This window comes from Purpureocillium takamizusanense, chromosome 7, assembly GCF_022605165.1.
Source record: "Purpureocillium takamizusanense chromosome 7, complete sequence".
NCBI lineage: Eukaryota > Fungi > Ascomycota > Sordariomycetes > Hypocreales > Ophiocordycipitaceae > Purpureocillium > Purpureocillium takamizusanense.
Window position 1 is genome coordinate 379,146 of NC_063074.1, and position 26,604 is coordinate 405,749.

The 26,604-nt window shown below is 60.8% G+C and overlaps 8 protein-coding genes across 9 annotated transcripts; 4 read left to right on the forward strand and 4 right to left on the reverse strand.

The window, feature by feature from the left end:
- Positions 1-598: 598 nt before the first annotated feature.
- Positions 599-4,767, forward strand: JDV02_007419 (uncharacterized protein). Its single transcript, XM_047988909.1, has one exon. The coding sequence runs from the start codon at positions 897-899 to the stop codon at positions 4,602-4,604; it is 3,708 nt and encodes a 1,235-aa protein (XP_047844908.1). The 5' UTR covers positions 599-896; the 3' UTR covers positions 4,605-4,767.
- Positions 4,589-6,243, reverse strand: spp2 (DNA primase large subunit Spp2). Its single transcript, XM_047988910.1, has one exon. The coding sequence runs from the start codon at positions 6,052-6,054 to the stop codon at positions 4,930-4,932; it is 1,125 nt and encodes a 374-aa protein (XP_047844909.1). The 5' UTR covers positions 6,055-6,243; the 3' UTR covers positions 4,589-4,929.
- Positions 6,244-7,336: 1,093 nt separating this feature from the next.
- eaf1 (RNA polymerase II transcription elongation factor SpEAF) lies at positions 7,337-13,179 on the forward strand. Its single transcript, XM_047988911.1, has 3 exons — positions 7,337-7,673; positions 7,751-7,903; positions 8,057-13,179. Exons 1-3 carry the CDS (start codon positions 7,612-7,614, stop codon positions 12,522-12,524), a joined length of 4,683 nt encoding a protein of 1,560 aa, XP_047844910.1. The 5' UTR covers positions 7,337-7,611; the 3' UTR covers positions 12,525-13,179.
- On the reverse strand, positions 13,155-16,011 carry NHX1 (monovalent cation:H+ antiporter, CPA1 (nhx1)). Its single transcript, XM_047988912.1, has 5 exons — positions 15,683-16,011; positions 15,582-15,611; positions 15,366-15,512; positions 14,647-15,303; positions 13,155-14,590 (listed from the first exon to the last, which is right to left on the reverse strand). The coding sequence occupies exons 1-5, from the start codon at positions 15,726-15,728 to the stop codon at positions 13,518-13,520; spliced, it is 1,953 nt and encodes a 650-aa protein (XP_047844911.1). The 5' UTR covers positions 15,729-16,011; the 3' UTR covers positions 13,155-13,517.
- A 1,050-nt stretch (positions 16,012-17,061) lies between these two features.
- On the forward strand, positions 17,062-18,337 carry ARL3 (ADP-ribosylation factor protein 3). The gene is made up of 2 exons (XM_047988913.1): positions 17,062-17,316; positions 17,457-18,337. The coding sequence occupies exons 1-2, from the start codon at positions 17,268-17,270 to the stop codon at positions 18,044-18,046; spliced, it is 639 nt and encodes a 212-aa protein (XP_047844912.1). The 5' UTR covers positions 17,062-17,267; the 3' UTR covers positions 18,047-18,337.
- On the reverse strand, positions 18,217-19,434 carry RRP45 (3'-5'-exoribonuclease). Of its 2 annotated transcripts, XM_047988914.1 has the most exons (2): positions 19,219-19,434; positions 18,217-19,106 (listed from the first exon to the last, which is right to left on the reverse strand). In XM_047988914.1, exons 1-2 carry the CDS (start codon positions 19,380-19,382, stop codon positions 18,389-18,391), a joined length of 882 nt encoding a protein of 293 aa, XP_047844913.1. In that variant the 5' UTR covers positions 19,383-19,434; the 3' UTR covers positions 18,217-18,388. The 2 variants fall into 2 exon arrangements, with proteins under 2 accessions (XP_047844913.1, XP_047844914.1); XM_047988915.1 differs by having other exon boundaries at positions 18,217-19,434.
- Positions 19,435-19,869: 435 nt separating this feature from the next.
- JDV02_007425 (uncharacterized protein) lies at positions 19,870-21,185 on the reverse strand (the record flags this gene model as incomplete). Its single annotated transcript, XM_047988916.1, has 4 exons — positions 19,870-20,379; positions 20,448-20,671; positions 20,733-21,019; positions 21,106-21,185. 4 exons carry the CDS (start codon positions 21,183-21,185, stop codon positions 19,870-19,872), a joined length of 1,101 nt encoding a protein of 366 aa, XP_047844915.1.
- A 3,015-nt stretch (positions 21,186-24,200) lies between these two features.
- Positions 24,201-26,238, forward strand: CSR1_3 (phosphatidylinositol transfer protein csr1). The gene is made up of 3 exons (XM_047988917.1): positions 24,201-25,408; positions 25,471-25,612; positions 25,668-26,238. The coding sequence occupies exons 1-3, from the start codon at positions 24,662-24,664 to the stop codon at positions 26,198-26,200; spliced, it is 1,422 nt and encodes a 473-aa protein (XP_047844916.1). The 5' UTR covers positions 24,201-24,661; the 3' UTR covers positions 26,201-26,238.
- Positions 26,239-26,604: the final 366 nt, after the last annotated feature.

Below are 26,604 nucleotides of genomic sequence, written 5' to 3' on the forward strand. Positions count from 1 at the left end.
TACTACCTTACCTGATCCAGGTTCCTTGCCGTATGTACGAATAGCAGGTCAAGATAGTAATAGCTCACCGGGGGCCGGAGTTTGCTGGGACGTCTGTCCTACGGGGTACGGAGAGGCAGAGAAGATGCCGTGCCGTCCGGACAAGGACAGGAAGCAGGTTCGTGCGCGCGTGCTCTGCGTCGGGCTTTTAGAGGGTTAGTAGTGGGTGGGCATCATATGCCTAGCGGGCGGGCCAGCTGCCCGTCCGTCCGTAGATGCCGACTACCTTACCTTAGGTGCCGCGGCTTGGCCGGGGCGGCCCCTCCAAAGAAGTTCCGGGGAGTCCAGGGCGGGCGAGCTCCCTCGCTCCCGTCGTGTCCTACGGGCAGGCCGCCAGCGACCGAGGCCACTGGAGCCGGTTGGCTGGCGGGACCCAACGCTCCGCGACCTGGACCGGACCTTCCTGGGTGGCGATCCCCCATGACACCCGTGGACCACTGGACGTAGCGGTTACTGGCGCCCGCGCTGGTGGCGGGGGTGATGGTGGGTGATGTCACGCCAACAAAAAGGTGCTTCCGCCTCAAGATTCTCGACTAATAAGGTACCTAACTTACCTACAGTCTGCTTTAGGCATGGACAAAGAATTCGAGTCGGAAACGCTTCGCATGCGACCCTGCGTCGACGATCCCTTTTCTAGGTTGCATTCGGCCGACTGATTACTCTGATCCTGCCTTTCCTTCGTCTCTTCTCTTGCCTCATTTCTTCGCAAGTCCCATCTACGCGCCCAATTGACGTCTTTTTCATCTCGTATAACTACTCCGTTACCCGAACGAACCACCGACGGCTCTCGGCAGCTGGCGTCGTTTGACGGACGACCCACGGTTTGCGTGCCTCCCGGCATCAGTCCACCACCACCCATGGCGCAACCGCCGCAGCAATATGGCCGCGGCGGCGCCAATGACGACGACGACGAGGTCGCCCCTGACGATGTGTCGTCGCCGAACCCTGTGGCGGGCGCCGTCTCCCACGACCAGGACAGACTGCCGGCGATCGTCGTCGCGTCTGGCGAGGGAAACACAGTCGACTCGAACTTTGGCCTTGGCATCGACGGCGCTGGTGACGACGACGATACCCACGACAACGCAATGCAACGGCCACCCGCACGGCCGCGCATCCCGTCGCTGCTCAGCCCGCCGCGCCAGGCCGCCGCCAAGCACAGGAAGAAGTCGGAGCCTTTCCTCCCGGCGAGGGGCCGGGACAGCTTCCGCGGCTCCGTCGTCCTGACGAGGTGGCACACGGCCCAGGGCCCCAAGGACGACGACTGGGCGGCGGAAAACGATGTGCCGTTGCTGCTGGACACGGAGGAGATGGCCTCGGACGACGATAGCCCGTCTTCGGACGACGAGGGCGGCGATGGCAAGCACGACATCGAGGACGCAGATATCGCTGCGGCGGCGGCGGGCGGCGACTCGAAGAGATCGTCGCAGGATGACTCGCGCTTCTTTCGCTGGTTCCGGCTGTGCAACGAGCACTGCAACACAAAGGCCAAGGTCAAAAAGGACGGCCGCCTGCGCATCACGGTCCAGGAGACGGCCAACACGGGATACCTCGCCAAGGCGCTCGGCACCGCCACGCAGAGGATCGCGCCGCCCGGGAAGCGCGCGCCGCCGCGGCGTCGCATCCCCACGCCCGACTCCATCGCGCCTCAGCCTCGCCTCAGCATCGTCATCATGGTCATCGGCTCGCGGGGCGACATCCAACCCTTCCTCAAGATCGGCAAGGTGCTCAAGGAGCAGTACGGCCACCGCGTCCGCGTCGCCACGCACCCGGCCTTCCGCGACCTCGTCGAGCGCGAGACGGGGCTCGAGTTCTTTTCCGTCGGCGGCGACCCCTCGGAGCTCATGGCCTTCATGGTCAAGAACCCGGGCATGATCCCCTCCCTGCAGACCGTCCGCGCCGGTGAGATCGGCAAGCGCCGCGAGGCCATGGCCACCATGTTCGAGGGCTTCTGGAGGTCCTGCATCCACGCCACCGACGACGACAAGGACAAGGCCAACTTCAAGCTCATGGGCGACAAGGACCCCTTTGTGGCCGACTGCATCATCGCCAACCCCCCTAGCTTCGCGCACATGCACTGCGCCGAGGCCCTGGGCGTGCCGCTGCACCTTGTCTTCACCTTCCCCTACACGCCCACCCAGGCGTTCCCCCACCCCCTCGCCAGCATCAAAAAGTCCAACGTCGACCCCGGGTACACAAACTTCATCTCCTACCCCCTCGTCGACATGATGGTCTGGCAGGGGCTCGGCGACCTCGTCAACAACTTCCGCGTCAACACCCTGTCCCTAGACCCCGTCTCGACGCTGTGGGCGCCGGGCGCGACCTACCGCCTGCACGTGCCCTTCACATACCTCTGGTCTCCCGGTCTGGTCCCGAAGCCCGCGGACTGGGGCGAGGAGATTGACGTGACCGGCTTCGTCTTCCTCGACCTGGCGGGGGCGTTCAAGCCCGACCCGGCGCTCGTCAAGTTCCTCGAGGCGGGGGAGAAGCCCATATATATTGGTTTTGGGTCCATTGTGGTAGACGACGCCGAGAGATTCACCGATATGATCTTTGACGCCATCGAAAAGGCCGGCGTTCGGGCCCTGGTGTCCCGAGGATGGGGAGGCTTCGGTCGAGACGACGTGCCGGACAACGTCTTCATGCTCGGCAACGTGCCTCACGACTGGCTGTTTCCCCAGGTCAAGGCGTGCGTCATCCACGGCGGCGCTGGCACCACGGCGATTGCCCTCAAGTGCGGACTGCCGACCATGATCGTCCCCTTCTTCGGCGACCAGCACTTCTGGGGCAACATGGTCGGCAGCTCAGGGGTGGGGCCGGCGCCCGTCCCGTACAGGGAGCTGACCTCGGACAAGCTCGCCGACGGAATGAAGTACCTCCTGACGGATGAGGCCAAGGAAGCGGCGGGGAGGATTGCCGACGACATTGAAAAGGACGGCGACGGCGCCGAAAAAGCCGTCCTGTCCTTCCAAAAGCACCTCCGGCAGTACGGACCGACCTCGCTGCGCTGTTCGCTTCTCAAGAACCAGGTCGGCGTGTGGCACGTCAAGGGCACGAGCATCCACCTCGGTCCGCTGGCGGCCGACATCCTGGTCGATAGGGGGGAGCTGAGCTGGAAGAAGCTGCGGCTCCTGCGGCACATGGAGTGGAACGACTTCGTGGGGCCCGGAGAGCCGTTTACGGGTCTCGCCGGGTCGTTGACGGAGACGGTCAGGGACACGGTAGTCGGCATCGGCGGCGCGCCGTACCGCATCGGCAAGACGGCTACGAAGAGAATCAAGGGCAAGATCAACAAGAGCAAGAAGAAGAAACGCGAAGCCGAGGACGGCGCGGCGGCGACTGGAAGCGCAAGTGATCAAGAGGCCGATCGAAGCGAGAAACAAGCCACGAGACCTAAAGCCCCACGAAAGGAGTCGGTCGTCACACCAGGTCCAGGGGAGTACGTCACCGACGTCACCCACAGCGTCGGCCTGACGGCAAAGGCCATCGCCATGGCGCCCGTCAGCGTTGCGCTCGCCCTCGCGCAGGGCTTCCACAACGCGCCGCGCCTGTACGGCGACGACACGGTGCGGCGGCCGACGCGCGTCACGGGCTTCCGCTCCGGCCTCGTCGCGTCGCGCAGGGAGCTGGTCTACGGCTTCTACGACGGCATCACGGGCGTGGTGCGGCTGCCGGCACGCGGGGCCAAGGCTGGCGGCTTCGGCGGCTTCGTCAAGGGCACGGCCATGGGCCTCGGCGGGCTCGTCCTCAAGCCCATCTCAGCCGTGGTCGGCCCCGTCGGCTTCACGCTGCAGGGCGTGGCCAAGCAGGCGGATCGCTGGCGGCGGCAGCCGCACAAGCTCATCCGCCGGGCGCGCATCCGCCAGGGCCAGCGCGAGACCCAGGCGCTGCGGCCCGACGAGCTGCAGCGCACGCGCGACCAGGTCGTCGACGGGTGGCACACCATGAAGCAGCTCGAGCGCGCCGTCGTCGAGGCGGAGCGTCGTCACGGCATTGCCGGCCACATCGACCACCTGACGCTCGACACGAGCATCATGTTTGCCGACGCCGACGTCGCCCGCTGGTGCCTCGCGCAGCTGCGCAAGGGCGCCGGCGTGGACGAGGTGCTTGACGCGTCGTTCAAGAACAAAGGCACCGCCCGCTCGTGGAAGCCCCTGGGCCGCGTGGCGACGGACAAGAAGGTCGTTGCGGCGGCGGCGGCGCATTCATCTGCGGATAACAAGGCAGGCAAGGCGGCCGTGGTCAACGGGCAGAGGTCTTCGACGGAGAGGATGGCCACGGACGGCAAGGGAGGCGGCAACACCCCCAAGGACAACAACAACAACAACAAGGAGCCACGGGGCCTGCACGCGCCCGCAGCGCCACCTCCTCCCGCGCACTTGAAACAAGACGCGGCCACGAACGGCAGTAAGGAAACGGCACCGACGGGACCGACGGCCCCCCCAACGGAGCAAGCCGCGCTGCTGCAGGAGAAGCAGCAGGTCGCAGCAGCAGCAGCAGCAGCAGCAGCAGCAGACGCAAACGCCACCATGACGAACGGGGAAACGGCACCCGTGGCGGCTGCGTAGTGTTTTTTTCTTTCATAATTCCTCTATGTTACGTTATTACATGGTATGGGGGGGGACAACTTGTGAATATACCCGGACAGGGCGTCATGGGGGCGTGCCTTGTAGCGCTGTAAAGAGAGTTTCACGGTGTGGGTTGTTAGAATCATATATGCATAGAAAAAGGTCATTGTCTCATCTCATGACTGTGGATGGTTTAGTCAACAGTCTATGGCATGCCGTGGCATCGCAGTTCGTCTCGTGTACGCTTTTGGATGACCCTTGTTTGCAGGAGGGCCCCCGGCGGCACCCAAGTCTATGTCGCATTTCTCTGTACCCCTGATGACCGTCAACGCCGTCTGTCCCTGTCATAGTCCCGACTTCGGTGATGATGATGAGCATCCCGATCCCTATGCCTGTCGTAGTCTCTCTGCCTGTCCCTGTTGTTGTTGTTGTCGTCGCGATGACCCTCGCGCTCGCGCTCGCGCTCCCTCTTGTAACTGTCCTCATGGTTGCGCCGGCCTTCCTTGCGGCGGCTCTCCTCGCGGCGATACTCGTCCAGCCGGGGTCGCTTCTTCTTCTTCTGCACGCCTCCTTGGTTCCAGCCGCCGAGGTCCTCGTCCTCCTTGAGCTCCTTGGCGCCGAGGCCAAGGCGGTTGGCGCGGCGGCGCACCTCCTTGGGCTTGGGGGCGCGCTCCTCGCCCTTCCAGCCCATGCCGCGGAGGAGCGCGGCGCCGAACTCCTCCACGGGCATGGCTTCGTAGTCCTCGAGCGTGGACGCGGCGCCGGCGGCCTCGGCGTCGCGGCGGTAGGCGTCGTCCTCGGTCAGCGGCGCGGGGTGGATGATGGTCTTGGATGTCTTGGTGGTGCGCCCGAGCAGGGCGTCCATTGCCTCGTCGTCGAGTGTCCGCTCGGGAGTCGGCTCTTTTTGTGTCTCGTCGCCTTGTTGTGGTTGGGTCCCGGGGGCGTCCCCGCCTTCCTGCCGGGCCTCATCCGCATCGTCGCTCGCCTTCTTTTTTTCCTTGACGGTTAACCCCCATTTGATCTCCTTGTCCTGGTCCGCCGGCTCGGTCTCGACGCGCTGGTTTCCGCTCTGCTTCCGCCTCCCTTCCTGGCCAGGCAGCGGCCGTCTGCTGCTCCGCTGCGCCTTCATCTCCGCCCTCCAGTCGCGGTTGGGCTGGCGCGCAATGACAAACTCCTTCTTCGCGGCCTCCCTCGCGCTCCGCTCGCGCTCCGTCTCCGCGCCGTGCGCGCCGAACCCTGTGATGACCTCATGGCGCCCGCGGTGGCGGTCGTCGCCGTCGGAGTCGGAGTCGGAGGCGCCGCCGAGTGCGTGGGCGCGCGGCCGCTTGCCCAGGCTCGATGGCGGTGCGGCCCTCGGGCGCGGAGACGGCCGGGCGGAAGAGGAGACGGAGGCGGAGGCGGACGATGTGCCGAACTTGATGGCTATGCGGCCCTTTTCCGGTTCACCCATGATGGCGCGCGCGGGCGAGCAAGAGGCGGAGGGTTTGTCGTCGTGGGCGAAGGTGTCGTGATGTGGCCGCCGATGGTCCAAGCAGCAGAAGACCAAGTCGTGACTCGTGAGGGCAGCAGAGTGAGGACCCACCTTGAAATCCCTTGATAAGCTGATAACGACCCGCGTACGACACGACAGGACACGACGTCAGCCGCAGCAGGCAGGCGCAGGCAGCAGGCAGGCAGGCAGGCGGCGCTGCAAGACAAGACTGGGCTCCACCACGAGCCGTGCACGAGCAAGAAAGACGCGCCTTGGCTCCAGGCCGGCGCCGCCACAGGGATTTCATGCCTCCTGGATGGAAGCGGCTAGCGCGTCCTGATTGTCCTGTCCATGCCTCCCGCTCGTTCGCCCGCATTAAGATTTGGCGACCGGGCCTGGTGTGGATGGGATTAATTTTTTTTCTGGCTTGTTTTCCTTGCCCATGATGATGATGCGTCCATGACAGGGAGACTCATCACCTTGCACACCCATTCCTCGCTGCCTGCAAACGAGGCCCCGGACAGGACGCGCGACGGTAGAACCTTTTTTCCCTTACGAAGTATGGCTGCGCAAGGTAGGCAGTCGGCTGCATCAATTGATTATTTTTCTTCATTTCTACTTCCCATCGTGAAGACGGAAAGCAAATCGTTTGCGCAATGCGGAAACACACTGCCATCGCGACCTGCATGTGGGCACTCAGGGGAAGGCGGCATGCTTCTCCCAGGCCAGATATACCCGTAGCTCGACATGGTCTCATCTCAGAATTTTCCCCCCGTCGAAATGGGGTGCAACACTGCACATCGCTCGCTGGGCAGGTATTGAGGACGGTGCGGCGGTGTCCCGCGGCCGGCCGCATGCAGGGAAGTCGCTGGCTTCTCACAGTGCCTATGGTTTAATAGCACGGTCTCTTCCGCTCCCCGTCTGCTCCGGACTAGCACCGTCTCTACCCGCTTCTGCCTAGAAGCACGCACTCCATGCCCAACCTCCAGTTAGCGCTCGCCCGCAGGCTGCACAGTGCGTGTGGCCCTGCAAGGGAGGGACGGTTCCCTCCATCGGGCAGAGACGGCGGTTGTCGGATGGAAAGAATAGCAAAGGGAGCCAGCCAGCCTCCACTGCGGCGCGTCCCCGCCACCACAGCGCTCATCAATGCCTAGGCCTCTCCACACACACACACCTACAGCGCGATGGAGGGGATGGAGGCCCGCGTCTTCCACTGTGGGCATCCCAACACCGCTAGCATACGCCCCCTACAGGCTCTGACGTGCCCCCGAGCCCGAAAAATCAGCGCCCGAGCGGGACAAATTCTGACCACCTCACCACTGCCATCCCCCCTCCCAGCTGGCGACACCCTCAAACCAGCCGGACCCGACCGACAGACGAGCGACCGTGACGGGCGAAAAATTCGCAATCCGTCAACGCTTCATCAACCACCACCCTTTTCATCGCCGTGCACGCCTGCATTCATCTCCTGCCGCCTCGCTCTGCATCCTGGTGCATCCGTTTGACCCTCAAACGGATGTCGCGACCGCCGATGCTATGACTGAGGTCGGCCCTTCCGACCTGTCGAGGCTGCTTCAGACCAAGCGTAATGAATGCAGGTGAGTCGCCCCTCAAACGAAAGAGCGAATTTTTCCGATCCCAACGATGCCATTTTTGCGATGCTGACGATGCGCAGTGCAATCGTGACGTCGCGGAAGCGGAAGCTTCGCGAGTTGTTCGCGGTCGCGACACAGGTCGACCCGCTGCCCGACCATGCCCTCGCTAATCCAGACGCGCCGGCGGCCACACCGGCCGAATGGCAGTTCCTGCAAGCCAGCGACATCTTACAGTAAGTTCAGCGAATGATAAATAGGTTTTGTTTTTCTATTTCGGTGCCTCCCCGCCGCGGACAGGCCTTGTTTTCGACCGCTGCGGGCCGTTCGCGACCGTGAAAGCCATAATAGAGGGACCAAATCGCTAACCCTGATGTTTCTTACTGCAGGGGCAAGACGCTGAACGAAGTCAACATCCCTGCGAGACCCAGGTTGTCGCTCGAACGGCTCAAACGATCGCTTGCCGAGTTCAACAAGATCGCCGCACCTTTGAACGCAGCCTCTCCATCTGCTCCTGGTCTTGCCGATGCGCGAACAGCCAAGGTGAGGAAGCAGGCGCCGTCTGAAGACGCGCCCGTGGTACCGAATGGGGAGGGTCTCCCTGTAGCAACCCCGAACGCGACGCCGATTCCCTCCGCGAAGCTGGCGCCGACGCCGACGCCGACGCCGACGCCGACACCGCCATCGCAACAAGACTCGACCCGAAGCCTGCCACAGGGCCAGAAGAACGCGGGCGTCGCTCCGGTACAGCAGTCTCGCCATGATGACGGTACAGCCCAAGCAGGCCGTGGCGTCGCAGGCCCAAATTCGAAGGGGACCCAGCAAGGACAACGCACTGCTCAGGTTGCGTTCCCTCCTGGGACCAAGGGTTCTCCATCAGCAGACGCAGCTTCTGTGGTTGACGGTTCTACCGGCAAGCCGGCGAGCGCTTTGGATGCCAAGAGGGACGCCGATGCATCCAATACTCACCGCGACACCAACGGCGCGCTGTCCATAAAACTCCCAACGGACGTAGCCAAGATTTCGGAGGCCGTGTCCACTCCAGGCTCAACGGCAGCGAGTGCCACAACCCCTGCGCCCCACGAAAGCTCAACGGACACGAGTCCCGACAACGATGGGCCAAGATCATTGGATGTCGCGGGTCAAAGGGAGCAGGATGAGGACGCCGTGGCCAAGGGTCTGCTGACGGTATCAGATCCGCTGGACCAGAGTCAAACACCCGAGGCTCAACTATTTCGCGAATCCGTGCGACGGAGCGCTGAGACGTCGAATTCGGCGACGAAAACATCGCCAATTGCCCCGATGCCTACAGCACCCCGACCTGCCGATGAGACGAAGGCACGCCCGATTTCCAAACCCGAGTCGAAACCAGCGTCCGCTGCTGCCGGTCCAGAGCAGCTGCCTGTGTCCACAGGAGCCCCTCGTATTACAGAGGTCCCCGACAGCGAAGGGGGTAGTCCGGATGAGATGGACATCGATGTTCCCGAGAACGTGCCCGCACAAGAGAGCAAGGTTCTGGCTTCACGAGAGCCCAATATTCCCACACAGGAGGCTCCAGCCCTGCCACCGACGCGAAAGGAATCGATGAGGGAGCAGTCGCAGGACATAGCACCAGAACGGGCGGTGACGCGCGTATCGTCCGGTGCAATGCGGTTAAAGTCAGTAACCGAGATCGTTGGAGGCGCTGGGCGCCAGGCACAAGGAAGCGATCGAGAACCCACCACGAAAACAGCCCACGATCAACTGACCCCGGTTACCTCAACTCCTCAATCTCCGGCCTCAAGAATTAGGACGGCTGGTTTATCGCGAAAGGACCGGCAAAAGGGCCAAACGTCGACTGTTTTGTTCGGCAAGCAGCCCAAGCGGGTAGAGGACAGAGCGCTTGTCCCAGGACATAAGGACTCCCTCCAGGCCTCTGACGACTATTACACGCCGCTGTTTGTTCAGAACTTTTCGGGATCGCCCAACTGGATGCAGCCGCTGGAGCGGATCCTGTTCCAGGCGAACAAGACGATATCTACCCCTGACGCCCACCTTGTTATCCAGGATCACCAAGCCTGCCGAGTCCTCCGGAGGGTCTACCACTTGCAACAACATGACAAGTGGTCGCTACGCCAGCCGAAGCGATGCCCTGAACCCACCAGGCCGGCATCTCAACAGGACGTCTTACTGCAAGAGATGAAATGGATGCGGACCGACTTCCGCGAGGAGCGTAAATGGAAGATGGCCGTTGCTCGAAACCTCGCCCACGCCTGCGCGGAATGGCTCGAGGCCACTCCCGAAGTTCGCAAGACACTCCAGGTGGCCGCCGTCATCCCACCCAAGACACAGCTGGCCGACGGCGACGTGCCGATGGTTGATGCGGAAGCACCCGCAGACAGCCAATCCACACCAGAGCTTGTATCCTCTGGTGACGTTGACTCGCCCCAGAATATCGATGAGATTGTGGAGGACCTTGTGGAAACGGTGGCTCCCTCCGCCATATTCACTCTGCAAGAGGACGACGTGGTGTTTGGGCTTCGAAGAACACCGGCGGCGGACAAATTGCTCGAGGAGCTGCCCATGTACGGCCCGCCCTTGCAGGTTCCCAAGGTCGACATCGCTGGCCCTGAGTACGACCCAGACGCGCACTGGAAACGCTCTGCTTTACCGCTGAGCAAATACGTGGAAGGCGAGATGAAGCTAGCACTGCCTGGGCCTCCGCGCAGCCGTGGACGTTTTGCCTACACTGACGAGGATTCTGACGACGCCGACGAGGGTGGCTTCGTTGCCGACCAGCTCGTCCACACTTTCAAGTTGCCGCCTACCACGGACGAGGTCTCGCTATTCCACCCCGATTCCAAGCACATCCGAGATCGGCTGCACGCAGGCCATCAGTTCCGGCCACCGTCAGAGCACGCGATGCCGACACAGAGCTTCTTCGAGGCAAGGAACCCGTCGCAGTGGACTCTGACGGAGGACGACGAGCTTCGCGGGCTCGTGAGAGAGTTCTCGTACAACTGGTCTTTGATCTCCAGCATGCTGTCCACAAGATCGCTGTTTTCTGCTGGTGCTGAGCGACGGACGCCCTGGGAGTGCTTTGAACGATGGATCAATCTCGAGGGTCTCCCCGCTGACATGCAGAAGACCCAGTACTTCAAATCATACAATGGTAGGATCGAGGGCGCTCAGCGGGTTATTGCCCAGCAGAACCAGATTGCCGCCCAACAGGCCAGCGCGTCTGGCGGCGCCGTCACCCCGGTGCGACGTAGGCCGTCTGTTCCCATGAGGGTCGAGAGGCGCCGCAACCAGAGGCACCTCACGATGATTGACGCCATGAGGAAGCTCGCGAAGAAGCGAGAGACGGCGGTGCAGAAACAGCAGCATTCGGCCTCGCAAAGCAATGCCAACAAGAAGACCAACGACAACGTCTCTCAGCGGCCAGCCAAGACGCCTCGCGATTACAGCCTCATGAGGTGGGAACGAGATCAAGCCCTGGCGGAGAAGATGGCGCAGTACGCCCAACGACAGGAGCTTCAACGACGCGCTGCGATAGCAGCTCGTGCGCAGCAGGGTCAAGGCGGTGCTGCTGCTGCTGCCGCCGGCGCGCAGGGTCAAAACGCAAACCACCCAGGCGCCAACCCTGGCGTCAACGGCGGCCCTCGTCCCATCTCGAACCAGCTTGCCGCTGCCGCTGCTGCCGTCGCGGCCAGCCAGGGCCGACAGCGCATGCAGATTCAGCCTCCCGCAAACAACGTCGGTGCCATGCAGGGCCAAATGAATGGCGGGCTCTCTGCCCCGGCGCAGATGAATGGAACGCCTCAGGCGCAGCAGATGCAAGGCATGCAGGGCCAGCACAGGATGCCCATGCCGAATCAGCAGCCGGACGCCAGTCTCATGCTGCGAGCGCAGCGCATCTCGGAGCAGCAGCGTGCTGCCGTCCAGATCCAACAGGCTCAGCATCACCAGCCTCAACAGCAGCAGGCCAACGGCGGAACCCCCGGTCCCACGGGGCCGCACCATTCCCCGCCCATGCGCAATGGCATCAACGGCATGACCCAGCAGAACTTCATGAATAATGCGCAGGCCATCATGGCGTCTTACAACGCCGCCGCCGCCGCAAATGCAGGCGGCCATTCGTCGCCGCCGCCGCCGAATGGGCTGCACATGCCATCTGCTGCCGCCGCTGCTTCGCCCGGCCAACGCCCGCACCCTCAGCTCCCTCCGGCCATCGCAGTGCAGCTGCAGCACCTCGAGACCAGTTTCAGGGCTAAGAATCCGAACTTGACGCCCGAGCAAGCCCGCCAGCTCGCGACCGAGCACCTCACACGGGCCATGGTAGCTCAGCGGCAGAACGCAATGAACGCCGCTGCGGGTGCGTCTGGACAGCCCGGGATTGCTAACAGCATTGCCGCCGCGACCAGCAGCCCTCACCAATACGCCGCCCTGCTTCGCCAACAGCAACAGCAGCAGGCCCAGGCCCAGGCCCAGGCCCAGGCTCAGCAGCAGCAGGCTCAGCAACAACAGCTCCAGCAGCAGCAGCAGCACGGGCAGCCGCAACACCATCAACAGCAGCCTCAGCAGCAGCCACAACAGCATCCTCAGGCGCACCAAATTCGCCAGCAGCAGGCACATCAGCAAAAGCAGACGCCGCAGCAGACGCCACCACAGCAGCCTCAGCAGCAGCCTCAACAGCAACAGCACCAACCGCCCCTACAACAGCAGCAGCAGCAGCAGCAGCAGGCACAGCGCAACAGCGTAAGCCAGGCTCCCTCCACCAACGGCACACCGACCCCTGGGCCCGCCTCGGCCAGCCCGGTGCAAGCTCACCAGCGGGCCGCGAGCGGCAGCGCCACGCCATCTGCTGCTGGAAAGTGAGGCTGGCTGGCTGTTGGATCTGGCCCCTGCCCTCGAGAGAGGGGCTTGTTGCTTGTTTGCTTGATTGCTTGCTTGCGTGCGTCTGAGCGTCTTTTTCTGCATTGTTTTTGCCCCTCCGGCGCGAGTCGAGGAACTTCTCCCAACACTGCACTGCAAGTTTGACGATAGCGTTGCTCCGTGATTCTTGGGGCGAGAGAGCATGGATATTATCTGCAATGACCATTGGGAAGCGGGAAGGGAGCAACTTTTTATTGGGGCTAAATAAGCTGGGATGGAGGATGGTTCCGGATCCTCGAATCTACGGGAAGCGCTTGGCACAGCGACGGGCACGGTCGCCGGATGGGGAATGCATGGCCATGGCCATGGCCACTTGTTCAGGGACGGGGATTGCAAGGGCACCTACTGCTACTACTGCTACTACGTACGTACGTAGACAGTACTGTTTGGGGAAGGGTAGGTTGACGATGTACATATCTTAATGGTCGAGTATATTCTGTGGGACGCGCATCCCTCTTCGTACTCGACTCCCTCTCTCTCTCTCTCACTCTCGCTCTGTGCCGAAAGGCAGGCAAGGCACAGGCAGACAGGACATGAGGAACCCTACCTTTACACCGTACCTCGTACTGTTCCCTTGAATTGCAGACTGTGTGATCCGTGAGTGAGTGAGTGGGTGAGTGCATTCGTTGCTTGCATGCGTGTGCACCTAACTGCATGCGTGCATGCACACGCATTGCTACAAACGACATCCGATTTGACCCGTGGAGGTCAACACTGTGGGTATCAAAAAGCTACTCGCTTTTCTATTTTGGCAAAGCGAAGCGTGTTCATCGTTTAACAAAAACGCCGAGAGATGCGGCGGCCGCATTTGTGGGCGAGACGCGTTTGGCCCCGGCCCTTCCCTTGATCGGACTCGCCAGCCCGCATAACTATGCCTTTGGTACAACAACAAAGATCCCACACCACATATACACGTTTCCGTTTCCGTGTCGTCACTCATGAGGTCGGGCCCCCGCCTCTCCCACCGTCGCCGTGGAGCAGCAGCTTCGGCTTGATGAAGTCCTCGTCCAACTGCCTGAACAAGCCCGCCGGGTCCTCGGCGCTCCATAGTTGCCTGATGGCGCCCGTCGCGGTGATTGGTGCCGCGGTTGACTGCTCGCCGGAGGGGCTCATGAAGGCACTGTCAGCCTGTGGCGTCTGGCTGGGGCTCGTCCGCGAGCGAGGTGAGCGTCGGGCTGGCGGCGGGAGGTCCGAGGTGTCAATGTCGCTATCAATGTCTGAGTCTTCGTTGCCGCGGCCCAGGAGGTCTGCGCGCTCGAATTCGTCCTGGCCCCGGCTGGCCGAGTTCTTGCGATTCAGACTCTGAGTTCGCGCACCGGTGTGGGGTGACGAGTGTCCGGACACGTATGATGCAGAGCGGCCCGGCGGCGCGAGGTTGGTGAGCGCGACATTGCCGTTACGCCTAGGGTTGTATCCAATGCCGGCGCCCGATCGCTTCGCTTGAAGGCCACCACCAAAGGACTCGATATCGAACTCGTCGTCGCTATCAATCTCTTCAACGACGCCAGTGCGAATGCCCAAAATCTCTAGCATGCGGGCCGTCGTGCCGCCAAAGATGATGACGGTCAGCACCACCACGACCAGAACCGTAGCCCTCAGGGCGTACGAATTCTCGCCAGTCAGCAGGGCAGCAAGTGCCACGCCGACCGCTCCGCGGAGACCTGCCCAGAAGAGCATCGCTTGGTAGTTGTATGGCAACTCGTCTTGGACTTCCACGCCCCTTCTCCTCGCCCGGTACCGGATAAACCAATTAATTGCCCGCGACAATGGGAATACGGCGACCCATCTGGCTGCCACAACGGCGCAAATGGTCACGATAATGAGCGGCGGCTGGAATTGAAGAGCGTTGTCCGTGAAGAGGGCAAGGCCCAGATAGATGAAGATGAAGTTTTCCGACAGCTGCGACATGACCTGGAAAATGTACTTTGTCGTGAGCTGCGTGCGCCGCGACATGTTGAAGTAGGCGTAGTGCTTGAGTGTGATGCCACAAAACAGCAACGACACAATACCTATTGCCCATCAGTCTCCGAGATAAGATGGCGGTTCCAAAAGTGGGTTAACATACCTGACATGTGTACTCCATGCGAAAAGAAATACGTGGCGTACGATATAAGAACAATCAGGCAGCTCTCAATTTTGGGCAGCCGGCGGAGATAGGTGAACTTGAGGAGCAGGGCCGTCCCGACGCCAACAACGATGCCAATGAGCATGCTGCCAAAGAAAACAAGCAAGAAGATACCGGTACCCTCGAAAAAGCTTATGAGACCGTAGCTAGCGGCCTTGCCCTTGTTGTACTTTTGAGCCGTCTCGAAGATGACGATGGCAATGGCGTCGTTTAGGATGGACTCGCCGAAGATGATGGTGTAGAGCTTCGGGTCCACTTTATACGTGTTGAAGATGGCGAGGATGGTGACGGGGTCGGTGGCAGAGAGGGTCGCGCCCACCGAGATGGCGTCAACAAGCGTCATCTCCAGCGACCCCGGGAGAAGGGTGAAGAGCCAAAGAATCAGGCCGATGACGACGGCAGAGAGAAAGGTACCGGCAAAGGCAAAGGTGAGGATGGTGCCGATATTGCGGAAGAAGTTTGCCTGGTGAAGCTCGTAGCCCGAGGACAGAATGATGGGCGGCAGTAGCAGGTTGAAGAAGATTTGGTAGTCGAAGCTAATGAGGTTCCGAATGGAATCGCCCGATGTGACTAGGAGAATCAAGCCGACAGTCATGCCTGAAGGCGGAACTCAGGTTAGTGCTGGCTCTTTGAGAGAAGCATGAAAGGCAGTCGCCTACCAGCAAAGATGGAAATGACGGTCTCGTGTACGGCCGTCACCTTCTTCATCTGCAGCATATAGCTGGTGAAGAAGGCGATGATGAGCAGCATGATTGAGATGAAGAGAGCCCATGCTGCAAAGAGCTCCTTTTGCGCGGAGTCGCCTTCTGTGTAGTATCGTCAGCCATGCTCCGTTGCGATTTAGTTGGCGTCGTAGGGCTGCGGGTGCGACGCACTCTCTGGGTCTGTCTCCTCGGCATCTCGTCCTGCAGACAGCGTGTCAGCATATCCGTCGCATCTGCTAACTCACAGCCCGGGCCAGGCTCAGGATACGCACGGAGGAGCCTGAAGCCCATGTCGGCGATCTCGGCCGAGGACAGCATTTTTGCCGTCGGGGCAGTGGTGGCCCCAAGTCACGGTGATGTTGGCGTGTCGCTGCGTCGTCGGGGATGGCTCGCTCGCGAGGGATGCGGACGTCGCAGCGGCGGCGGCTGCAAATGCGACGGTCGAGGTTGGTGCTCGAGCGCGAGCCTCTCAGGGCGGAATCGGCGTCGCAATCATGGGCCGGGTAGGATGCGACGGCGGACAATGGACAGATGTGACGGCGGACGCGGGTGGTGGAGGAGAAGGGAACGGCGACGAGAGAACAGCTCCAAGAGGTTGACGTGGAAGCCCGTCCAGCCAGGGTCGCAACGGCAAGTTGCCTTTTAGTGAGCGCGACTGCCTTATTACCTAGCGCAGCATGGCATGCGGCCGGCTGGGTCCCTTGTGGCGCAGACGCCAGGCACGGGGATTCGATGGAAGTCGCCTGTACGCGGGCGCGGGCGCGGGGTTCCCTATGGACGCTGGTCGCAGATACCCGACCACTTCGCGTGCTCGACTCCAGAGACGGGAGTATGTGCAGTGTGCACTTGACGCTCGATGCAACCTTCTGCCTGCTAATACATAATTAACACGTATGTATTGCCTTAGTACCTAGTACCATCTGGCTGCAAGAGGCAGCTCTCTCCACTTCGGATTGACGATGTTTCTTCTATGCAATACGTTGGTACTTCGAAGCATCTGTTATCGGTGTACTATAACTTCCTCTGCTTCTCGCACCAAAGCGTGTCCAGCAGACCTGAGATAGGTCCAGGCACCAGCACCAGCAGTTGATCAAAGCCATTGGTCAAAGTCAGCATCGGTCCGTTGTATCACTGACAGATCCCTTCGCAGTTGAAACGACATGTCAGGAGCAATGGAGATGGGCTCGGCAACCTGTGAACTGTGACGATGATGCAGCTAAGCGGACAGGTAGGAACAACTTGCTTCGGCATCAGATCTGTGAACAAGGCTTGGCCGTGTCATGTACCGTCGAGAATTACGGCCATCATGTCCCAAGGCGACAATTTTGCGATCTTTTTTCCCTCTTTCGATCCGCAGTGTCGCCGTCGCAAATGGTTAGGTGCATGCCAGGATATTCTGTCCTCGTATTACACGGTGCCCCTCCAACCAGACGTTCAGCGCATGGATCTGACCCCAGCGGCCCCTGCAGCCTGGCAGGTTTCCAGGATGCCAGGCTGCCAGCAAGGCCCCGCCAGCGCCCACAGCGAGGGGCTGGAGACCACCTTAGTACTAACGTACTGGCCGGGCGCCTTTACCAAGTCCCATTTAGTGGACGGATCGCATCCCTGGACGAAAAGGCACCTCGCCCGCAAGTCCACTCGCGCCGGTCGTCAAACCCACCCTGCAACTTCCTTCGACAAAACACACCCCCCGACTTCTGCCACGTCGCGACGCTCCTACAACCCGGCTCGACACCGGACTCGAGGCGCTCGTTGATCGCGAGGTCCTTCTTATCAACCCCCTCAAATGCGGAACCTCGCTCGGCTCGTCACTCAGGAGGCGCCCGCGCAGGCAAGGCAGCAGCAACAGCAGGAATAATGTACCACCTCGCCAAGGGCCTGTACCTGTACGCGACGAGCAAAGAAGGCATGTCGTAACCTACCATCTACCTCATCTTCTTGCTTGCCTACCTATCCATTCCTCAAACTCCCCTTCCTCCCTCTGGCGCGCCTGGATTCGTCGGTCCAGCGTGGTGGCTGACCGCCCTTTTCTCCCCCCGCCCACAGAGTACTCCGTCATCCTCCTCGGCCTCGACAATGCCGGCAAGACGACCTTCCACGAGCAGGTCAAGTCGCTCTTCCTGCCCCACGCGCCCGAGCCGAAGCTCAAGACGGTCCCGACCGTCGGGCAGAACGTCTCCACCATCACCCTGCCCGACATGTACCTCAAGCTCTGGGACGTGGGCGGCCAGCTCTCCCTGCGCAGGCTGTGGCAGAGCTACTACGCCAGCTGCCACGCCATCGTCTTCATCATCGACAGCACCGACATCGGCGACGGCACCCTCGAGCACGAGAACAGCGGCCGCCTCGAGGAGTGCCGCCTCGTCCTCGAGGACGTGTTGCAGAACTCGGAGACGGAGGGCGTCCCGCTGCTGATACTCGCCAACAAGCAGGACAGGGAGGACTGCGTCGAGACGATCCGTATCAAGGAGGGGCTCGTCAAGAAGGTCATGGAGGGAGACAAGGCTGGCAGCATCCGCGACTCGAGGGTCTTGGCCATGAGCGCCCTCACCGGCGACGGCGTTAGAGAGGCCGTCGAATGGGTGCGGTCGAGGGTCCAATGGAACAAGGAGTCCCGGCCCCCCGTCATGCGGTAGCTGCAGCGGCAAGGCCTCCGTTGCGATACGATGAAGCGTTGGGACGATATGAACGAGCTACGACTGTGTGTGTATTAGGAAGGGGGGGCGGGGGGCAGCGAAGAGCGGGCATTCCGGTGCATGTCCATTTTGGCACGGCGTCTTGGATCAACTGATAGATACATATTGGACTCGTCACATTGCGTGGCTGGCACGAGGCACCTCTTGCACGGGTTCCGTCGGGGTTTGCTGCCGCCAGCCAGGATAGCGTTTTGTTTGGGGGTATCATCATGCCTCATTTTTGTTCTACCGTATTGCGCCAGTGTCCATCAGGTGCTCGTTCAGTATCCCCCCACGCCACGTCTACCTTTCGTTTTCCGCCCTCAACTCTGCCATGAACCCACCCTTGTCTCTCCTCTTGGCGTCCTCGGTCAGCTTGCGGTCCAACAGGTCCGTGAACTCCTTTGACTTGCTGAGCGCCGTCTGCGCGCACTGGACGAAGACGGGTGCGTCGATGTCGGCCCCGCCCAGCTTGGAGACCTGGCAGATCTCGCCATGCTTGTTGAGGCTAAACGTGCAGCTGCTGACGCGGAGCTGCTCCTCGAGCCACGTCGCGTCCAGCAGGATGGTGTCGCCTCCCTCGCCAAAGAAGCTAAAGGTGACGCAAAAGGGCGAGTGCAGCCAGCTCAGCGGCACGGGCTCGCGCTCGGCCGCCGTGTACACGGTGAGGGCCTCGCCCTCGATGCTGGTCTCGGGCTTGCGGAAGTGGCGCAGGGCGGCGACGACGGCCAGGCAGGCCGCGTCGATGAGGTTGCCGTCGTGCGAGAGGACGTGCAGGTCGGCGCGGACGGACCAGCACTTTTGCCCCGCGACGAGGCACAGCGACTCGGTGTCGAGCGCCCCGGAGCGGCGCACCGTCTTCTCCAGGAGCCGCGACAGGAGCACCTCGGCCTCGGTCGGGCGGTTGACCTCGAACGACGGCGCCACCATGGGGCTGAGCTCCGACGTGATGGTGAAGACGCCGTCGAAGGGGCGGTCCGCGTACGGGACCGTCACCTCTGCGGAGACTTTGGCGACGACTCTGCGGGGGACTGTCAGCGACTTTTCCTCTTTTTGACCTCTGATGATTATCGTTGTTGTTGCTTTATATATAGTGTGTGTGTGTGTGTGTGTGTTGGATCACCGGGCCATACCGCGTCTTGCCGCATTGCACGTCTGCGACGCCATACTCGTCGCCAAACGAGAGTTGCAGCGGCCGGAACTGATCAAACTTGCGGTTGTCGACCCGCAGCCCCTCCTCGAGGGCTTTCAGCACAAACGTTCGTTCTGAGAGAGACGGCTCGGCTTCCCGGGGCATGATGACTACTGAAATGGCGACCGGGCAGTCGCAATCGCCATGTGCAACGTTGATGAACGTGGGTTCTTGTCGATGAGATGAGATGCGGTAGGGCGAATGGGTTGGAAAATTCTGCCGGGCGGTGAGTGCGCGATCTTGTCGCATTCATCGCCTGCAGTCAACTCACTCATTCACTCACCACTCAAGGCTGTACTCTCACAAACACGATATTCGCTGCGACCTTAACCCCCCCCCCCCCCTTTCATTTCGTCACGGCTTTTACTACTTTAGTCAGGGCTTGCATATGTACGCTGAGTCAATTGTCCAGCTTGCCACTTAAATATATGTACATCAGAATGGACGGGTTTCTCCAAGTGCCCGCGCATACCCACACAACACGCTACTCCACCGCCCCTCGCTGCCGTCCAGCTGCCTGGCTGGCCTTGGCGGGGCATGCGCGATGAGTCGACGACGGCTTAGGCGACGCCAGGGGCGAAGGGTACTTGTCCTACAAGCCCTTGACGCCTGCCTGCATGGCCTTGAAGTGACTCCAGTCGTGGCTGTCCTGAGCCAGGCTCCACGCAAAGACGCCGCCGAGGCCCTTGGCCTTGGCAATGTCGCTGAACTTTTTGGCGATGAACTCGGGCGTGTCCCAGGTCCAGTACTTGCTGGTGGCCGAGTCCCAGTACCACTGGCCACCCTTGGACTCGTCGGCCTTGCCGTTCTGCAGCACTCGGGTGAACTCTTCGTTGAAGTTCTCCCGCTCAAACGTCATGGCGCCCGACTTGCCCGGGTCGCTGCCGTCCGGGTTCTCCAGCGTCACGGTTTGGCAGCCCGTGGGCGTGGTGCACTGCCCGCTCGTGGTGAACCACTTGGCGTAGAAGGCGAAGCCGAGGTTCATCTTACTGGGCGTCATTCCCAGGCCGATGTACGTGTCGATGGTGGCCTTGGAGTCCTCGACGGACGTGTGATGGTTGGTAACGCCGTCACGGCGGTTCATGATATCGTAGGTCATGACCTATGCTTGCACCGTCAGCAATCCATTGCCGGGATCGACAAACCGGGCTTCGGGAGTGGCTGACGTACATTGATAAAGTCGACAGCCTTGTCAATCTTGGGCACTTGCTCCTTGGTAAACGCAATCATGTCAATCTTCTTGCCAGGAATAGCAATGGACAGCTCCTTGTCGCCGATGGCGGCCTTGATCTCAGCCAAGAGGAGCGCATACGCCTCGATCTCGCCCTTCTTCTGGTCGTTGGGGATTTGCTTATAGTCCTGGCCATTGCCACCGGGGTACTCCCAATCGACGTCTACGCCAAGGTCAGCACTCTGCACCGTAGCAGGAAGCCTCTTTCTATACTCTTTACGTACCGACGCAGTCGTAGCCTAGGTTCTTAAGAGTGGTGGCTACGTTCTGGGCATATGTCTTGCGAGTGGTCTCGGTAGCGCAGCCGGTGCTGAAACCCGCAGTGTCCCCCCAGCCGCCGATGGCCATGCAGACCTTGGTTCCCTCGTCGAAGAGGGCGCGGACCTGGTCAAGGGGCATGAAGGGACTGTACCATGTTCCCGAGTTGAAGATTGTCGACTGCGCGAACGCCGTGATGACATAGTTGACACCGGCGGTGACGTCCTTGCTGGGCAGCGTCGCCTTGTGCCATCTAGATGGGAAAGGGGGGGTACGGTTTTAGCATCATTTTTCTTGGCACTACCCTGCAATGAGAGCTTCACGTCAGGTATCGCTTACTGATCGAAGTACATGATGTATCTCGGCGCCGCCGAGACGGTGGTGGCGGCGGCGACCGTAGCAAGAGTAGACAGACGCATCTTGGTATATACAGCAACCGAAAGGCAAAGTCTGGGGAAAAAATGAGATTCGATGCTTAATGTTTGGTCGTGCTACCAGATATCCGCGGGAACTCTGTCTCCTTTAAGAGTATACGTGATCGAATCAGCAAGAGACCCCCGTGACAGCAACCTGCTTGAGAGATCGGCGGTAGAATGACTGCAAATCGCTGGTTACAGTTGCAAGTAAGGGCGACCGTTGGCGGCGGCAAGCAAACGGAGTGCGATTTTTAAAGGGCGCCGTCACGGTCAGTGCATCAGTGCAACGTCGCAGCTCGCTCGTGGTGGTGACGGGCCGAAGCGGTCAACAGCGATGAGGCGTAGATGACATGGAAGGGCATGGGCATGGTTACGCCTGCGCCGGCACACGAGATGCAAAGCACACGGAGCGCCTAGCAGCCACGGCACTGAATGGGGGCATTCCATGGTCGTAAATGGACGATCATGTCCCCTTTGCGTCCAAAAGGAGCAAAGCCAACAGCTGAAGCCATCACCGGTGCGCCACCACGTTCAACGTGGGAGTGACTGATCTGGCGTTGGAGGGTATCATGGCTTGTCATGTGCCTGGGCTGGGGTGCATGCATGGCCGTGATGGCGTCCAATCCGCTTGCGGGTTATCGCCAGAAGGGAAAGTCGCCGTGGCTGGTGTCGTTTGTGAAACAGGGAGGGCCATGGTCGCCGCTTGCGGGTAATTGGGGATTTGGGGTTGTGATGCCAAAACCCCCCACCCAACACTGTACAGACGGGCTTTTAAAACTCAACTCTGGCCGACGTTGCTGCGCGTCACTCTCCTGTCCCCAAGCATTTTCCACATGGACAGCTTTGATGTTCGGCCGGCCGAGCGTCGCGGTCCGACTGCATGCAGGGCTTGTGAAGTTGTGATATACCCGTTGATTGCGACGTGAAGCCCCGACCGGTATTGTCGAAGGAGCATGCAATTGCCGGACAGTGCGTCCGCAAGCCCTTGACGACAGTGAAAGGCTCAGTGGTGCAACCCTCATCTTGGTTTCGTCTCAACGTTCATCATATATGACTTGGGAAGCTACGCTACACCGTGAAGTAACGTACAAAGAAAGTATGGGGTTGCGTGCAGCTTTATCTTTAGCATGACCATCCATGGCTGCACAACTTTGGGCATGCATTGCATAGTAGTCCCCACTGCGGGGTAACGACCGGGGATCTGAGGCGATGCATATTGCTGCTCGATCGGACGGGTATTTTCTGCAGCACGTAAGAGGCGTCAGGGCTTTGCCGATTTTGTACATACCTCGTTTGCAGCGCCTTTTTGCTATTCGCGCACAAACCTTGGCCCTGTCACGGCGCCGTGGGAAGCTCCCGACGCCGCTGCTGGACCATTGCGTCACCCATGCTCATTCACTTGACGGCATGGGATCCTGGCTCACAAACTCGGCCCAGATTCCACGTCGCTGCGATACTGATTAGGGTTCCAATTTGCTGCTCGGCCGAGCGGAGTCCAACCCACGGGCGCTGGTGGAAGCAGACCAGAGAGTTCAGCCCGAGCCTCTTCATAACGGCAGGGGTGGCAGCAATGCACGTCGCCAACCCGCATTGGTCTCGTTGGGTCGCGCGCAGCATCAACGGCCTCCCGCTCGCTGCGAGATGCTGCGTGCCAAAGTCAGGTTGCATGTGCCCGCCGCCTTGTCACGCCCGCCTGTGCAGCATGACGCTTCGCAGAAGCCACCGACACATGATTTGGCCGCCGAGGCGTAGCGGCGCGTCGTCGGCAGACCGTGTCTCAGCCCCCGGTGACGATGCTACTAGTAAAGGGTCAAATCCAGCTCGTCAAGGCACACCCACACGTGAAATGCGACGCGGAGCGTGGTGTACGCACCGGCTACCGGGCAGCGGCGGCGACGGTTCTTGAGCTTTGTCCCGAAGCGGGAGAAGCCGCGAAGCCTTTGGCCCTGATGACGCCTCCCGAGGCCATGGGCTGTGTTGAGTGAGTGGCGACGCCCGTGAAGGCGGCCCGCGATCAATGTGTGTGTGTGTGTCGCAGCCCTCAATGTCCCTCATCTCTTTTCCATTGTTTCGCGCCTCGGCGCCTGATGAAGATTTTTGTCGAAATGGATGTCCGTGCGTGCTGCAGATTGTTGGGGCAGGCGTGCCTTGCAATTACGTAGCAACCTCCGGGCATGGCATCATGCCAGGCGCTGGTACCTGCGTGGCACCTTCCCTTGACAAGGTAGTGATAATACCGCGGCTACTATCGTGCATGGAAGCTGCGTGCGTCTGCAGCTCCTTCCTGCTTGCCAACAGATACGTAGCTTGACAAATATCATGAGCCAAACAGAGCACGCATCCATGTGCAACCACATGCCTCGTGCGTCCAACGCCTGCTGGAAATGTTCGCTCTGTGCGACTCTCCCATCCCGTCCATGTGCGCTTCAGTCCCGACAACAACGGTTGCACCAGAGAAAGGCACCGCAAATTTGCCCCGCGATTGATGACTCGCACACAGACCAATCGATCGAACCCTAACCCATTCATCTGCGCCGGTGCGTTGCGTTGCGGCGCGGTGCGGTGCGGTGCGGTCAACCAGGGCTGGGTAAGGTAGCAAGCGCAGGCGGCGGCGGGCCACGGACGGGAGGGAGCTCAGCACCTGATCCAAGCAGGCCCTTCCATGCTCGAGTCGAGTCGAGTCAAGTCGTGGACCCTCCCGAGCCCGGAGCCACGGACGATATCGAGCCCCCATGCTCCGTTTGGCCTCCATCCGGGACCCGCCCCAAGCATCAGAAACATCAACGATCCCTCGTCGACGCTACGCCCCAGACCCCCAGATTCGAGATTGCCTCCCCACAGCCCCACAGCACATGAAGGTCCGGGGCTCGGCGACAAGGGGACATCATGGCATGTCGAGCATCAGTCTCCACCGACTATCTATCGCGCGTCTGCCCAGCAAGGCCCAACACATCCGCCCCCCGCCGAAAGCGTCTCTCCCGTTTCTCCCGATAAGACCAGCCAACACCAACGGCCATCCACGGCACTCAGCGCTCCCCCTCCCCCGCTTTGCTGAGGCCCCCCGTTCACCCCTCGGCCGTCCCCCGACCCACGATGCCTGCCTCTTCCCCGCAGCGCCGGGCCGCTTAGACGTCAGCCCGCGACAATGGCATCACTCTGGCCGAGCCAATCGCAAGTCGCCCTTTATTAGAGGCCGCACCAATTCCCATCATCGCCTCCTGATCGCCCGTGGCCTCCAGGCGTTGCTACCTGGGCCTCGGTTACCTTGCCCAGATCCTCAGTCTTCAACAGCGGCACATGCCTGGCTCCACGCCTTTATTCCACACTTGTTGGTCGGACCCTGTGAATTCATTCCGTATAAAGACGTCCGAAGTCTCGCAGCCTACCACCGGGGCCTTTCTCGCTCAAGCGTCCCTCCCGCTCACTGCCTCAACTCAAGAAAACACAGCCCAAACTCGACTGTGCCCACCGACGACACAATGGCGACTGCGTTCCATGTCCCGACCGGCCACGTCGGCAACCTCACCTCAGAACAGGAGGAGAAGTTGCGTGACTTCTGGCGAACCGTTTACAAGCTGAATGACGTCTACGATGCTCATGGCGCCCCCAACGGCTCAGCTACCCCAGCCCAGCTCCAACGCACCACAACTGCCTCGTCGCAGCAGTCGCAGTCCTCCCGATGGGGCCTCTTCCGACGCTCCACCGCCGAGCCGGCATCTCCTCAGCAGACCGAGGTCAACGCGACGGCGCAAGAGCTGGATCGCCTGGGCCTGCCTCGGGAACTACATGATGTCCTCTCCCACCACACGCCCGACACGATTCGCTCCATGGTCATCGGCGCCGTCAAGCACGAGCACCCGGACTCACTGGCGCTGCGCTTCCTGCGCGCGCGCAAGTGGGATCTTGACAAGGCGCTGGTCATGATGTTCGCCGCCATGGACTGGCGATATCGCGAGGCTAGGATCGACCAGGACGTCATTCCAACCGGCGACGGTGGCGCCCTTGAGGCCGGGGAAAAGGGCGATGTTCTGTCCCGAGACTTCGTGAGGCAGTGCCGCTCGGGCAAGAGCTTCGCCCATGGCACTGACAGAGAGGGCCGGCCCATTTGCTACATCCGCGTCCGCCTGCACAAGTCCTCGGACCAGGTGCCCGAAAGTGTCAATCGATACTGCACCTACCTTATCGAGACGACCCGCCTGACACTGAACCCCCCCTGCGAGACTGCAGTGAGACAGCCCGTACTACTTCATCTCGCTCAGGCCAATGTGCTGACAAGGTGTTTCGACAGAACCTCCTGTTTGACATGACTGACTTCACCCTCGCCAACATGGACTATCCCTTCGTCAAGTTCCTCATCAAGTGCTTCGAGGCAAACTATCCGGAATCGCTTGGTGTCATTCTCATTCACAACGCCCCATGGGTGTTCAAGGGTAAGATTGCCAGGAGCGCCCGTTGCTCATACTTGTATGACTAACACTTGCCTAGGCATCTGGAAGATGATCTCAGGCTGGATGGACCCCGTCATTCGTTCAAAGGTTAACTTCACGTACGGAAGTAAAGACCTCGACCAATTCATCGCCCCGGAACAGCTTCTCAAGGAGCTCGGTGGCGAAGAGGACTGGGACTACACCTATCTCGAGCCTGTACCCGGCGAGAACGACCTCATGAAGGACACGGAGACGAGAGATCGCATCCTCAAGGAGCGGAAAGAGCTCGCCTCGCAGTTCGAGGTGGCAACACAGAAATGGATCAAGGCCGAGGGCACCCAGGCCGAGGAGCTCAAGGATGAGCGCAATCGCCTGGCCGCCGAGCTTCGAGCCAACTACTGGAGGCTCGACCCGTACGTGCGCGCACGGTGTGTGCTCGACCGTCAAGGCGTGATCCAGGGCGGCAAGCCGGTGGTGTGGTATCCGGACGTGCGAGAAGAGACGGCCGTTGAGGAGATAGACACCAAGGAGAAGGCTACCGTGAATGCGGCCCCGGCCACCGTCGCGGCACCATCGGCGGCGGCTGCGTGAGGCTAACGAATACCACATGAATTTGATGTATGTAGACAGATGTCCTTCACTTATGACGGATGGAAACGTGCATGAACCTTGACGAGGACGCGAGTGACCGCCGCGCCACATCCACCCGTTTCTGGAATGCACACGTGCTTGGCGGTAAACCATTGCCCTGCTTTGGAGTAAAGAATTGCGAGTAGAACATCGCGCAGATTTCAATTGGTTCATGTGCCGAGTCGCAGCCAGCCGAAATTACCATGCGCGGCCATCGTTTACGAGGCGCGTCGGCTCCCAGGAGGACGTCGTCTAAGCGTGTGGCCAGTATACTACTAACTTACTCGCCGGAGCCGATGAAATCTCAACACCGCCCTCAGACAATTGACGTTTTGCGCTGTCCCACAAAACAGCCAATGCGGTTC

What these genes read in the sequence shown, in the direction of transcription:
- JDV02_007419 (XM_047988909.1), top strand. Translation starts at nt 897, where the DNA reads ATGGCGCAACCGCCGCAGCAATATGGCCGCGGCGGCGCCAATGACGAC.
- spp2 (XM_047988910.1), bottom strand. Translation starts at nt 6,054, where the DNA reads ATGGGTGAACCGGAAAAGGGCCGCATAGCCATCAAGTTCGGCACATCG.
- eaf1 (XM_047988911.1), top strand. Translation starts at nt 7,612, where the DNA reads ATGACTGAGGTCGGCCCTTCCGACCTGTCGAGGCTGCTTCAGACCAAG. An exon ending in ACCAAGCGTAATGAATGCAG is followed by an intron (nt 7,674 to 7,750) that starts GTGAGTCGCCCC and finishes GACGATGCGCAG; the next exon opens with TGCAATCGTGACGTCGCGGA. An exon ending in CAAGCCAGCGACATCTTACA is followed by an intron (nt 7,904 to 8,056) that starts GTAAGTTCAGCG and finishes TTCTTACTGCAG; the next exon opens with GGGCAAGACGCTGAACGAAG.
- NHX1 (XM_047988912.1), bottom strand. Translation starts at nt 15,728, where the DNA reads ATGCTGTCCTCGGCCGAGATCGCCGACATGGGCTTCAGGCTCCTCC. An exon ending in CATGGGCTTCAGGCTCCTCC is followed by an intron (nt 15,612 to 15,682) that starts GTGCGTATCCTG and finishes CGCTGTCTGCAG; the next exon opens with GACGAGATGCCGAGGAGACA. An exon ending in GCATGGAGTACACATGTCAG is followed by an intron (nt 14,591 to 14,646) that starts GTATGTTAACCC and finishes GATGGGCAATAG; the next exon opens with GTATTGTGTCGTTGCTGTTT.
- ARL3 (XM_047988913.1), top strand. Translation starts at nt 17,268, where the DNA reads ATGTACCACCTCGCCAAGGGCCTGTACCTGTACGCGACGAGCAAAGAA. An exon ending in GTACGCGACGAGCAAAGAAG is followed by an intron (nt 17,317 to 17,456) that starts GCATGTCGTAAC and finishes CCCCGCCCACAG; the next exon opens with AGTACTCCGTCATCCTCCTC.
- RRP45 (XM_047988914.1), bottom strand. Translation starts at nt 19,382, where the DNA reads ATGCCCCGGGAAGCCGAGCCGTCTCTCTCAGAACGAACGTTTGTGCTG. An exon ending in GTGCAATGCGGCAAGACGCG is followed by an intron (nt 19,107 to 19,218) that starts GTATGGCCCGGT and finishes AGTCCCCCGCAG; the next exon opens with AGTCGTCGCCAAAGTCTCCG.
- CSR1_3 (XM_047988917.1), top strand. Translation starts at nt 24,662, where the DNA reads ATGGCGACTGCGTTCCATGTCCCGACCGGCCACGTCGGCAACCTCACC. An exon ending in ACCCCCCCTGCGAGACTGCA is followed by an intron (nt 25,409 to 25,470) that starts GTGAGACAGCCC and finishes GTGTTTCGACAG; the next exon opens with AACCTCCTGTTTGACATGAC. An exon ending in CGCCCCATGGGTGTTCAAGG is followed by an intron (nt 25,613 to 25,667) that starts GTAAGATTGCCA and finishes ACACTTGCCTAG; the next exon opens with GCATCTGGAAGATGATCTCA.